This window comes from Falco biarmicus, chromosome 19, assembly GCF_023638135.1.
Source record: "Falco biarmicus isolate bFalBia1 chromosome 19, bFalBia1.pri, whole genome shotgun sequence".
NCBI lineage: Eukaryota > Metazoa > Chordata > Aves > Falconiformes > Falconidae > Falco > Falco biarmicus.
In genome coordinates, this window is record NC_079306.1 from 5000158 (window position 1) to 5011875 (window position 11718).

The 11718-nt window shown below is 71.6% G+C and overlaps 4 protein-coding genes across 4 annotated transcripts in view; 2 read left to right on the top strand and 2 right to left on the bottom strand.

Moving 5' to 3' along the window:
- The window catches only part of POLR3GL (RNA polymerase III subunit GL), a 5881-nt gene extending 4270 nt beyond the window's left edge, over positions 1–1611 (bottom strand). Inside the window, exons 1-4 of the mRNA XM_056322618.1 lie at positions 1532–1611; positions 859–998; positions 637–766; positions 5–28 (exon numbers count right to left, since the gene is read on the bottom strand). Of these exons, the coding sequence (XP_056178593.1) occupies positions 5–28; positions 637–766; positions 859–978 (274 nt within the window). The 5' untranslated portion in view covers positions 979–998; positions 1532–1611. The remainder of the gene's footprint in view (positions 1–4; positions 29–636; positions 767–858; positions 999–1531) is intronic.
- Positions 1612–2769: 1158 nt separating this feature from the next.
- Positions 2770–5003, top strand: ANKRD34A (ankyrin repeat domain 34A). The gene is given in 6 exon segments (XM_056322619.1): positions 2770–2782; positions 3216–3415; positions 3417–3638; positions 3640–4270; positions 4272–4347; positions 4383–5003. Coding segments are annotated over 6 exon segments (1251 nt in total). The 3' UTR covers positions 4492–5003.
- A 1763-nt stretch (positions 5004–6766) lies between these two features.
- On the top strand, positions 6767–9068 carry LOC130141544 (gonadotropin-releasing hormone II receptor-like). Its single transcript, XM_056322564.1, is given in 5 exon segments — positions 6767–7280; positions 7282–7590; positions 7707–7911; positions 8112–8260; positions 8262–9068. Coding segments are annotated over 5 exon segments (1449 nt in total). The 5' UTR covers positions 6767–6842; the 3' UTR covers positions 8610–9068.
- Positions 9069–9212: 144 nt separating this feature from the next.
- RBM8A (RNA binding motif protein 8A) lies at positions 9213–11557 on the bottom strand. The gene is given in 7 exon segments (XM_056322563.1): positions 9213–9655; positions 9753–9889; positions 10145–10189; positions 10191–10282; positions 10581–10658; positions 11030–11089; positions 11463–11557. Coding segments are annotated over 7 exon segments (525 nt in total). The 5' UTR covers positions 11530–11557; the 3' UTR covers positions 9213–9609.
- Positions 11558–11718: the final 161 nt, after the last annotated feature.

The window sequence follows — 11718 nt, forward strand, 5'->3', positions numbered from 1 at the left end:
GAGCTGGTGTCCGAGTAGCGCTCAATATCTGGGGGGGGGGGGGGGGGGAGTCAGGGGGGGCGTGGGGCTCGGGGGTGGGGGAGGGGGGCGGGCAACGGGACAGATATGCAGGGACAGCCGATGGCACTGGGTGGCCCAGCTGGAAACATCCCCAACAGGGCCCAGCACTGGGGGGGAGGGGGGGGGCATCCTGACAGTGAGGGGGGTGACAGTACAGTGGGGCTGGGGGCAAGGTGGGGGGGATTACAGTGCGGGGGGGGCATCACAGTGCAGTGGGGAGGACATGGGGCTGGGGGCGGGGGTGTCATGACATAGTGGGGGGGCCATGGGGGGTCTGACACAGTGGGGGGACCATGGGGCTGGGAGGGGGTCACTGTGCAGTGCAGCTGGGGCGTCACGGTGCAGGGGGGGTGCCATGGGGTGTCATGACACAGGGGAAGGGGGGGCCATGGGGGGGTCATGACACAGGGGAAGGGGGGGCCATGGGGGGGTCATGACACGGCGGGGGTCCATGGGTGCCAAGCTGCCCCGGCGCAGCGGTACGGATGCCGTGGGTCCCAGCCTGGAGGGGGGGTGCAGGTGGCTGTGGGGCACCCCCCAGCCCCCCCCACCCCCAGCCCCCCCCCCCCCTCCTACCTCTGCGGGGGGCCCCGGGCTTGACGAAGTAGGGGAGCCCCTTCATGGCCCCGCGCAGCTCCTGCTTCAGCGCCAGCATGTACTCCCCCTCCTCGCCCCCCGGCAGTGGGGCCGCCCGCTGCTCCAGCGCCTGCGGCACCAGCGCTCAGCTGGGGGGGGTCGGGTCAGGGGGACCCCAACCAGAGGCACCTCCACCCCCCCCCCCCCCCAACAAGGACTTACCGGGAAGAGGGGTGCGGGCTGCAGCGTGGGGGGGGGCAGCGCGTCCCCCTTGCCGATCCCCACCGCCTCCACGTTGAAGGTCATCTGCCCCCGGCCGCGGCCGCGACCCCGGCCCGCCATGCCTGGGGGGCACGGGGGGGCTGGGGGTGCGGGGTGAGGGGGGACCTGGGTGTGCAGGGGGGCGCGGGGGGGCACGGGGGAGCGCGGGGTGAGGGGGGCTGGGGGACATGAGGTGAGGGGGACATGGGGGGCGCAGGGGAGGAATTGGGGACGTAGGGTAAGGGGGGCATGGGGGGGGTTGGGGGGGCATGTGGGGTGCAGCGTGAGGGAGGCATGGGGGGGCGCAGGGGGGCCTGGGGGGGCTAGAGGCCCGGGGTGAGGGGGCTCTGGGGGGCCGGGGGGGGGGGGGGTGCAGGGAGGGTCAGCGCTCGGGCGGGCACAGGGAGCTGTGGGGCAGCCCCCCGGACCTGGGGACACGAGGGGGACAACACGGCGCAGCCCCCCGGGACATGAAGGGGGGACGGGCGGGGCACAGGGAGCTGTGGGGCAGCCCCCCGGGCCGCAGGGGGACACAGGACCCAAGGCGCAGCCCCCCGGGTCGCGGAGGGGGGGGGGGGGCGGGGGGGCACACGACCCACGGCGCAGCCCCCACCCCACCAGGGCCCGTACTCACACCGCGCACGCGCTCCACGTGCTTCCGCGGCGGCGCAACGCTTGCAGGAGGGCGGAGCCCAGGTGCCAACGCCGCGCTGATTTGTGGGCGGTGGAGCCAGTCAGAGGGGAGGGGCGGGGCGAGAGGTGGGAACGGACACTTGAATGGGGCGGGCGGGGATGAATGGGGCGGGCGGGAGCTGGGGGCACGGTCCCACGGTTCCTGCCCCGCTGCCCTACGGCACGTCAGCCCCCAGCCCAACCGGACTGGGACCCCCAGGCCTGCTGCCCCATGGCTCCCAGCCCCGCCACTCTGGGCCCCCCGGCCCCTCTGCGCTGTGACCCCTGCCCCCGCCAGGACAGGCCCCTCAGCCCCACCACACTGTGCCCCCCAGCCCTGCTGCCCCATGGCCCCCCGCCTCACTGTTCTGTGCCTCCCCAGCCATGTGCCCCATGGTCCCCCGCTGTGCCAGCCCCCATCGCCCCCAGCCCCACCACACCGTGCTCCCCAACCCTGTGCCCCGTGGCCCCCAGCCCCGCTGCGCTGTGCCCCCCGCCCTGTGCCCCGTGGCCCCCGCCGTGCCAGCCCCGCGGGGCTCCCCCCCCTCACACCCCCGCAGCGGGTGCGTTGCCGGCTGCGGATTCATCCCGCCCCAGCCCCCCCCGCCCCTCGCCGGCAGCCGCCAGAAATAGCGAGGCGGGGCGGGGGGGAGGACGACCCCCCCCCTCCAAATAACCTCCCCTGCCGCCCCCCCCGCACGCTACGCCGGCGGCGGGCCGGGATGGCGGCCACCGGGCGATGGCCCCGCCGCATCCATCCCGGGGGACAGCTGGGACCCGGCGCGGGGGGGTACCGCGCTCCCGTCACCATGGTAACAGGGGAAGGGATTGGGGGGAGAGGGGGCTGGGGGGGGTGTCCCCTTTCTGGGCTGTTCCCCCTCCCCGGGGTCGCCCCGAGAGCCAGGCCCGGGCTTAGTGGCAGTCGGTGCCTTGCTGGGGGATGGGGGGGGGGAGGGAGCGCTACCCACCAGGCTGGTGAACTGGGGGGAACGGGAGGGTCGGTGGTTTCCCCCCATTTTCCCGGCTGGTCAGAGCTGAGGAGCAGGATGAGCTGCCGTCACCATGGGAACCGTGTAGGCAGGGATGCGGGCAGGGGCTGGGGGGTACGGGCAGGGGATGCACAAGGGGTACGGGGGGGGTACGGGCAGGGGATGCAGGAAGGGGATTTGGGTTTAAAGGAGGGGATAGAGGTGGGGGCAGATGGGGTACGGGAGTACGGGCAGCGCGGGAGGCACAGGCAGGGGTAGGGGTATGGGCAGGGGTGGGATACGGGCAGGGCTGGGGGGTATGGGCAGGGCTGGCGGAGGCACTGGGGGGCACGGGCAGGGCTGGAGGGCGCGGGCAGGGGTGGGTATGGGCAGGGCTGGGGGCATGGGCAGGGCTGGGGGCAGGGGTAGGGGTGCTGGGAGGGATGGGGGGCACGGGCAGGGGGGTAACAGGCAGCGGGGGGTGGGGGTGCAGGAGCGGGCCAGTGGGGACGCGGGGAGGGGGGGTGGGGGGGCCCGGCGGGGTCCGCCGCCCCCCCCCCCCCCCCCCCCAGCTGGGGCCAGCGAGGCGGGGGGCTGCCGCGCGTTGGGGGGTGGGGGGTGGGCGTCTGACCCCGCGCCGATGCCGTTGCAGTGAGCGCCCCCCCGCGCTGCGCTGAGCCCCGCCATGCCCAGCCCCGGCCGGCCGGGCGTCGCGGGGCCGCCCCCCCGGGGGGAGCACGGTGCCCACCGACGGCTCGGCGCTGCTGCGGGCGGTGGCGCAGGGCAAGTTCCGCCTGACGCGGCTGCTGCTGGAGGGGGGCGCCTACATCAACGAGGGCAACGCGGCCGGGCAGACGCCGCTGATGGCCGCCTGCCGGGGGGGGGTACGCGGCGCCGGGCGAGCAGCCGCGGATGGTGCGGTACCTGCTGGAGCGCGGCGCCGACCCCCACATCGCGGACCGGACGGGGCGCACGGCGCTGATGCACGCGTGTGCCGAGCGCGCCGGGGCCGCCGTGGCCGCCGTCCTTGTGGCCCACGGGGCCGATCCCAGCGCCCGCGACTACAGCGGCGCCTCGGCGCTGGTTTACGCCATCAACCGGGGGGGACCGGGAGACGCTGCAGGTGCTGCTGGACGCCTGCGCGGCGCGGGGGAAGGAGGTGATCATCATCGCCACCGCCACCGACCCCTCGGGGGCCAAGACCACCCGGCAGTACCTCAACTCGCCCCCCTCCCCCGGCCTCTGCATGTCGCCCTCCGACATCGACGTGCGGGCGGCGGCCTCGCCGGGCTGCGGCGAGCGGGAGGAGGAGCGGGACGTCTTCTGCTTCCCCCCCCCGCCGCCCCCCCGCCCCCCCCGCCCCCCCCCCGAGCCGCCCCGCGCCCGGGGCCGCCCGCTGAAGCGGCTCAACTCGGAACCCTGGGGGGTTGGTGGCCCCCCGAGGGGGCGCGGGCCCCCCCCCGAGCGCCTGGTGGCCGGGCTGGAGGGGCTGAGCCTGGGGGGGCGCCCGCGGCGGCACAGCGTGGAGGGCCGGGAGGCGGGCGGGGCTGCCGGGGGGCGCCTGGCCCGAGCGGGGCCCCCCCCCCCGCCCCCGGCCCGCAGCCGCTGCCCCCGCCGCAACACGGCCCCCGAGGCGGCGCGGCCGTGCGCCCCCCGCCGGGACCCCCCCCGAGGGGCCCCCCCGCTGCCGCCCGCCGAGTCACCCCCCCCCGGCCGCCCGCCGCCGCCCCCCCCCCCCGGGGCTGCTGGAGCGCCGCGGCTCCGGCACCCTCCTGCTGGAGCCCCCTGGCCCCGGGGCGGGCCGGCTTCTTGCCCCCTCTGCACCCCGGGCCGCCCCCCCCGCGGCCCCCCGGCCCCCCCCGGCCGGCTGCTGCGCCGGCACTCCATGCAGCCGGAGGAGATGCGGCAGCTGGCCACCTTCCGGAGCAGCGCGGGCCCCGAGCCGGGCAGTTAAGGACCCCCCCGGGGGCCCGCGTCCCCCCTGCCGCCCCCGGGGACCCCCTCGTGACGGGACCCCCCCGAACGGCCGCTCTCGTGCCAGCGCGGGGCCTCCTGGGGGCGGCCGGTGGCCCGCGTTCACTCTGAACCCTACTGATGACGGCAGGCACGCCACGACTCCTCCATTGCTGCCGCCGGCGGGGAACTTTGCACGACTCCAGATTCCTCCGGGAGCCGGTGCCACCCCCCTCACTCCAGGCTCCACCGCATCTTCCTCCCGCTCCTTCCTCATCCTCCCAGCAGCGCTTTTCCCTGCGGACCGCGGCAGCCAGTGGCCCGACCTGCCCCAGGGCCCGGCCAGGCGCCGCTCGGGGCTGGGCACTGTGAGCAATAACAGCTGCCAGGCACCCGGGCGTCCCCCCCCAGGGGGGGTGTCCCCCCCCCCATTTTGGGGGCACAGGGTCCCAGCGAGGGGGGTGCCAGGGTGGGAGCGGGCGGGTGGGGCTCGCACTGTCGGCGTCCTGGTGAATAAAGGCCCCAGCACAGCTCAGCCCATCGGCCAGTGTTGGGGGGGGGGGGCACTCGCCCTGGCATGGGCTGGCGGGGGGTCAGCACATCTGGGTGCAGGACTGGCACAGCTGGATGGCAGCACATCTGGGTGCCAGGGTGCTGGAGGAGTAGCGTACCTGGATGCTGGAACATCTGGGCACAGTGAGCCTGAGGAGGAGCACATCTGGGTGCACAAGGACTGGCACATCTGGGCACCAGCACATCTGGGGCACCAAGACATCTGGGCAGCAGGGAGCATGATAACTGAGCACATCTGGGCGCTGTGTGCCTGGGGACTAGCACATCTGGGCACCAGCACATCTGGGCAGTAGGGAGCACGATGACTGAGCACATCTAGGTGCCATGTGCCTGAGGACTGGCACATCTGGGCGCCAGCACATCTGGGCGCCAGCACGATGACTGAGCACATCTGGGTGCCAGCACATCTGGGCAGCAGGGACCATGACCACTGGCACATCTGGGGCGCCGTGTGCCTGGTGCCCTTGGGTGCACACGGCCTGGCACATCTGGCGCCGGCACATCTGGGAAAGGGGGTCCTGATGGCTCTTGCCGGTGGGGTGCGGGGGGGGAGAAGCTGCAGCTGCGGGGGGGGGGCCCGAGCCGCGCCGTGCCCGGGGGGGGGGGAGGGGGCAGCTCATCCCGCAGGGCACTGCTGGGTCGTGTGTCCCCCCCAGGGGAGGGCAGCGGGGCGTCCCGGGGGATGGTGGCTCTGCCCTGGCGCAGCGGCCGGGTGGCCCCCCGCCGCGGGGGGGGGGCCGGGGGTGCGGGGAGCCCGGGGCCGGTGCCGCAGCGGGGGGGGGCCGGGCTGGGCCGGGCGGGCGGTACCGGCTGCGGCAACGGCTCCCGGGCAGCGCTGCGGAGCGGTGCGGGGGGGGCTGCGGGCCGGGGGCGGGGGGGGGGCTGCGGGGACTGGGGTACGGCCGGGGCGGGGGGCGCTGCAGGGGGCTGCTGCTGCTGCTTGGGGACACTGCCGGGGGGACATGGCTGGGGGGCACAGCTGGGGCCGGGGGCACCGCCGGGGGATGCTGCCGGGGCCGGGGACACTGTTGGGGCGAGGGACGCCGCCGGGGGACGCTGCCGTTGCTTGGGGACACTGCCAGAGCTGAGGGACACTGCCGGGGGACATGGCTGGGGGGGCACAGCCGGGGCCGGGGGACGCTGCCGGGGGCCGGGGACACTGCTGGGGCGGGGGACACCGCCGGGGGACGCTGCCGTTGCTTGGGGACACTGCCAGAGCTGAGGGACGCTGCCGGGGGGCACCGGTGGGGCTGGGGACAGCGGCAGGTTGGCACGCTGCCGGTGTAGGGGGACACTGCCGGGGCTGGGGACGCTGCCGGTGTAGGGGGACACTGCCGGGGCTGGGGACACTGCCGGTGTAGGGGGACACTGCCGGGGCTGGGGACACTGCCGGGGCTGGGGGACACTGCCGGGGCTGGGGGACACCGTGACCGGGCGTGGCTGGGGGTGGGGGCAGCACCCGTGGGACACCCGGGTCCCTCCTGTCCCCCCCGCGCTGCTGCCGGGGGCTCAGCCCGGCTGGGGGGTCTCAGGGGGACCGGGGACAAGGAAGGGAGGCGGAAGGGAGGCGGAAGGGAGGCGGAAGGGAGGCGGAAGGGAGGCGGAAGGGAGGCGGAAGGGAGGCGGAAGGGAGGCGGAAGGGAGGCGGAAGGGGACACCCAGGGCTGGCCAGGGGACACGGGGAGGGCGCGGTGCCGGGGGGATGTGGGTGACCAGCCTCGTCCTGCTGGGTGCTGAGGGGTCTGCGGGCTGAGCCACACCCCGGGGGGGTCCTCAGGAATGGGGGGGACGAGGCCACTGTCCCCAGCCCGGGGCCGGGCTCCGTTACGCACCGCGCCCCGGCCTCAGGAGCGAGAGGGGCCGCGGGCGCCATCGCTCTGGGTGCCCCCCTGGCTGAGCCCCGACCAACCCCCCGGCACAGCAGCAGGGCCGTGCCGGACGAGCGGGGCGAACCCCAAAGATGCTCAACGTCACCGTGTCCTGCCGGGGGGACGAGCCCGAGCGGGTTCCCGGGCTCCCAGCCCCGCCGCGGCCACCGTCGGCATGAACGCCACCGGGCCGGCGGGGAACCGGAGCTGTGTCGGCGAGGAACCCATCCTGCTGCCCACCTTCTCCACCGCGGCCAAGGTGCGGGTGGCCATCACGTGCCTCCTCTTCCTCTCCTCGGCTTGTTGCAACGGGGCCGTGCTCTGGTCGGCCGCCCGGGCACCGCGGCGTCGCCCGCCCCCGCGTCCGCGTCCTGATGGCCAACCTGGCGGCGGCCGACCTGCTGGTGACGGTGGTGGTGATGCCGTTGGATGCCACCTGGAACGTCACCGTGCAGTGGTACGGGGGAGACACGGCGTGCCGGGCGCTCATGTTCCTCAAGTTGGCCGCCATGTACGCCTCGGCCTTCGTCACCGTCGTCATCGCGTTGGACCGGCACGCCGCCATCGTCAACCCCTTGGCGGTGGGCTGCGCCGAGAGGAGGAACAAGGCGATGCTGTGCGCGGCGTGGGTGCTCAGCGCCGTGCTGGCTCTGCCCCAGGTGGGCGAAGCCCAGCCCCGGGGATGGGGGGGACACCGTGGGTGGGGCGGGATGGTGACGATGATGATGGGGGGGGAGGGGAGGAAGGGCGCTGACCGCCCCACGGCCCCTCGCAGGCGTTCATCTTCCGCACGGTGAGCCGGTTGCGGCCGCGCCGCTTCGTGCAGTGCGCGACGGTGGGCAGCTTCGGGGCGCACTGGCAGGAGACGCTCTACAACATGTTCACCTTCGCCTGCCTCTTCCTCCTGCCGCTGCTCGTCATGGTGCTCTGCTACGGCCGCATCCTCGCCGCCATCTCGGGCCGGATGAAGGACGCCCGCGGTGAGAGCACGGGCCAGGGCCGCGCCGCGCCTCCACCGCTCGCTTCTCTTCCTCTTCCACCTCCCGCTGCTCCTGCTGGGGCCCAGCACCCCGCTCGGGTCCCCTCTCCCCACCTCATTAACCCAGCGCTCTTAATTAACCGCTGGGCGATGCGTTCCTCCTCTCTCCTTCCTACCCGCCGCTGCGTTTCCACCCCGCAGTCTCCTCCCAGGAGATCCAGCTCCGCCGCTCCTACAACAACATCCCCCGGGCCAGGATGCGCACGCTGAAGATGTCCATCGTCATCGTCCTGACCTTCATCGTCTGCTGGACGCCCTACTACCTCCTGGGCCTCTGGTACTGGTTCTCCCCCCGAGATGCTGACGCGGGAGAAGGTGCCGCCGTCCCTCAGCCACATCCTCTTCCTCTTCGGCCTCTTCAACACGTGCTTGGATCCGCTCATCTACGGGCTCTTCACGGTGCATTTCCGCAGGGAGATGTGGCACGCTTGCCGCTGCAGCCGCCGCCGGCACGAGCAAGACGCTGGCTCTGCCCTCACCGGCTCTTTCCGTGTCTCCACCACGGCCGTGCTGGCCAGGGGAGCTGGCAACAGCCAGGGGGGATCTGGAAAGCACGAGCTGGAGGTGATGGCGGGCGCAGCCCCACCGGGACGGAGCTGTGAGCTGTGCCGGAGGAGGACGGTGGAGAGCTTCATGTGACGGGGAGGCCAGGCTGGACCCGTGGGGGGGCGAGGGGCACCCCCAAAAGGGGGCTGGGGGGAGACAACAAGGGCTCTGTGCCACCACGAAGCTGCTCAGCAATAAACTCGGATTATTTTCTCAGCAGGAACCTGGTTTTAGGCCCGGGGATGGTTTATCCGGAGCCAGCGCTGCGGCATCACCGGCACATTTCCATGCTGGGTGGTGCCTAACGGCACCACGCAGCACGTGAGGAGCGGTAAGCCAGAAGCAACGCACCCCGTGTCAGGCAGAGAGCAACATCTGGGGCAGAAACTCCTTCAAAAGATGCCAAAAAAGAAAATGTAACTTATTTTAAATGTGCCCCTTCACCTGCGCCGGGGGCACGGGGAGAATTCAACGCTCCCGGCGCTGAGCTACGCAGAAAACCCGCTGACCTGCCGGAGAGCAGCGCGCAGCTCCATAAAACTGTCGCTTTCAGATGCTATTTTAAGAGAAAATGGCTTTTTCAACTAATAAGTTGTTCCACTGCCAGCCCTCGGATCAACCGCCGTGGCAGAGACATCGACTGACTGTAGGTAAATCTAAAATTAGCGAAGAGGCACGGAAGGAACCGGGGCTCGGTTACAGCTTCTCAGAATGTTTAATTAAGGACAAATAACGAGAGGACATTTTTACACAAAATCAGTTCTTTAAAGAAGAGCGGCCAAAATGCCAGGTCACTCGCAGACGTAACAAAATGCTTAAAAACATCGCGGTTTGAGACGTAACCGGGCTCAGGGGCTGCGTTCACCACAAACCCAAGTGAAAACCACCCCCAGGAACCTCAGGTGTTGCTTCTTCACTCAAGTTCCCTTGTTTGAAAACAATAAAATCTGGTAAAGAAGCAAATCTGCCGAAGCGATGAACTGTTTTACTCCTCCAGCTGTTCCTCAAACGCCCCGTCCCCCACATACAAACCCCCCACTTTTCCCTCCCAGTTCCCCCCAGTTTGGAACGCACAAGTAAAAACAAGTATCCATCATCGGCGTCTCCTGTCCGGACTCCTGCTGCGGCGGCGCCCGCCCCTGGAAGAGAGTGCAGAGCGTGTCGGGGGCGGTTTATCGGCCTCACGAGCCCACGGGGTGATTTTAATCGCAGCCCCGCGCGCGACGCGGCCCTTACCTCCTCTTCCCCTTCGGGGGGCCTCTCACGAAGCACCAGTCCACGCTGATGGGCTGCCCCATCAGCTCCTGGCCGTTCAGCCCCTCCATGGCCGCCTGCGCCTCTTTATAGGTCTCGTACTCAACCAGAGTATATCCCTAAGGAGCGGGAGGGAGGGAGCGTGAGCTGCGGGGACCCTGGATGTAGGAATAATCCCCCCCCCCCCCCCCCCCCAGCCCCATTCAATCCCAGCCTCCGCAGCAGAGCCAGGGAAGGGGAAACACGAGCGCGAGTTGCATCCAGCTGCCACCAGACGGATGAGTTCAAACATCCCGTAAGCCAAAACGGAGGCGGCGAGGCAGCCGAGAGGCTGGGGGGGCCAAGCGCAGCCTGCGCTGAGCACCCCCTCCTACCTTCAGGTAGCCCGTCCGTCTGTCGAGGTTCAGGTGGATGTTTTTTTATCTCGCCGTACTCTGCGAATTTGTCGTGGATATCTTCTTCCGTCGCCTCCTCGTGAACCCCCGTGACGAAGAGAATCCAGCCCTCCACCGCTGCGGTGCAGAGAGGGGTAAGGGTTACGCCGAGCGCAGGGTGTGCCCCCACGTCAGCTGAGGGGGCTCAGGGAAGGGGACACCCCCCCGACCCCCAAGAACCTGGGGTTAGGAGCGCTGGAGTCCAACGTGCTTGGCTGAACCTGAGGTGAATCCCAGCGAGGTGGGGAAAGGCTCTGTCCCAGCACGGTCTGAACCCCGATACAGAGCCAAAGACCCTGCGCTCCCCCACCATCTCCCCTCACTCTGGCAAAGCGCCCGCGGTGGGGGCTGGGAAGGTGCCTCCGGTGATACTCACACCTCTGTGGGCCTGGCTCATCCCCGTCCTGCTCCACGCTGTCATAGTCCTCACGCACGCGGGCCCGTGAGCCCTCCTCTGGGCACAGCAAAGAGGGGGAAAGAGAATCAGGCACCTGGCGCCATCACTCAGGAAGACAACAGGGCCCAGACAACCACAAATCCACTTAAAACTCCCCAAAAGCACAAAACCGGTGGGGGCTTCAGACACGACTGCTCTCTGAGCGACCCCAGGGCAGCCCTTTCACCCAACCCGGGAGACGGAGGCTCAGGGACAGTCTGGCCGACCCATCCCGGGAGATGGAGGTTTGGAGGGCTGGGGAACGGCCTGACCAGCCCAAACTGGGACATGGAGGCTCAGGGATGGCCTGGGTAACCCAAACTGGGAGACGGAGGCTCCAGGACAGCCCGGCCAGCGCAGGAGTGCAGAGCACGTCGGCTGATCCTCACCTGAGCCGAAGCCTCGGCCCTTCCGCTTCTTGGCTTTCTCCTTCAGCTTGTGGATGCTCTCTGCGGGCGAGAGGGGAGCGGGTTGGAACGGGGAGGGGAGCCAGGCCGCGGCCCCCGGCCGGGTAAGACCCCCGGGGCACGGCACTGAGCTTGAGAGGCCCGGGGACACCCCCTGAGCGAGGGGGGCCGGGCCCGAGGCGGGGTAAGCGGTACGGGAGCAGGGTCCGAGCCGGACCGGACCCGAGCCGGAGGGCGGCGGGGAGCGGTGCAGGGCCGGGGGGCAGCAGGGTAGTGGCCGCTGGGCCCAGCGCCGGCCAGAACCGGGCCCGAGCAGGAGCAGGCGGGACCCCGCGCCGGCCCCAGCCGAGGAGGCAGCGGGCCGGGCCGCTCGGTGGGGCCGCGCTACTGGGGGCAGCCCCGGCACCGCCCTCACCGTCGCCATCCTCGTCCATGGCGAAATCCTCGCCCCCCGCCTCATGCAGATCCAGCACGTCCGCCATCTTGCCGCTCCCGCTGCCGCCGCGGTGCACGCCGGGAAGCGCGCCGGAAGCAATGTCGCGCCGCGCGCCATCTTGGGGAGGGCGCACGGCGGAAGGAGCCGCGCCGCCATCTTGGGGAGGGCGCACGGCGGAAGTAGCAGCGCCGCCATCTTGGGGAGGGCGTACGGCGGAAGGAGCCGCGCCGCCATC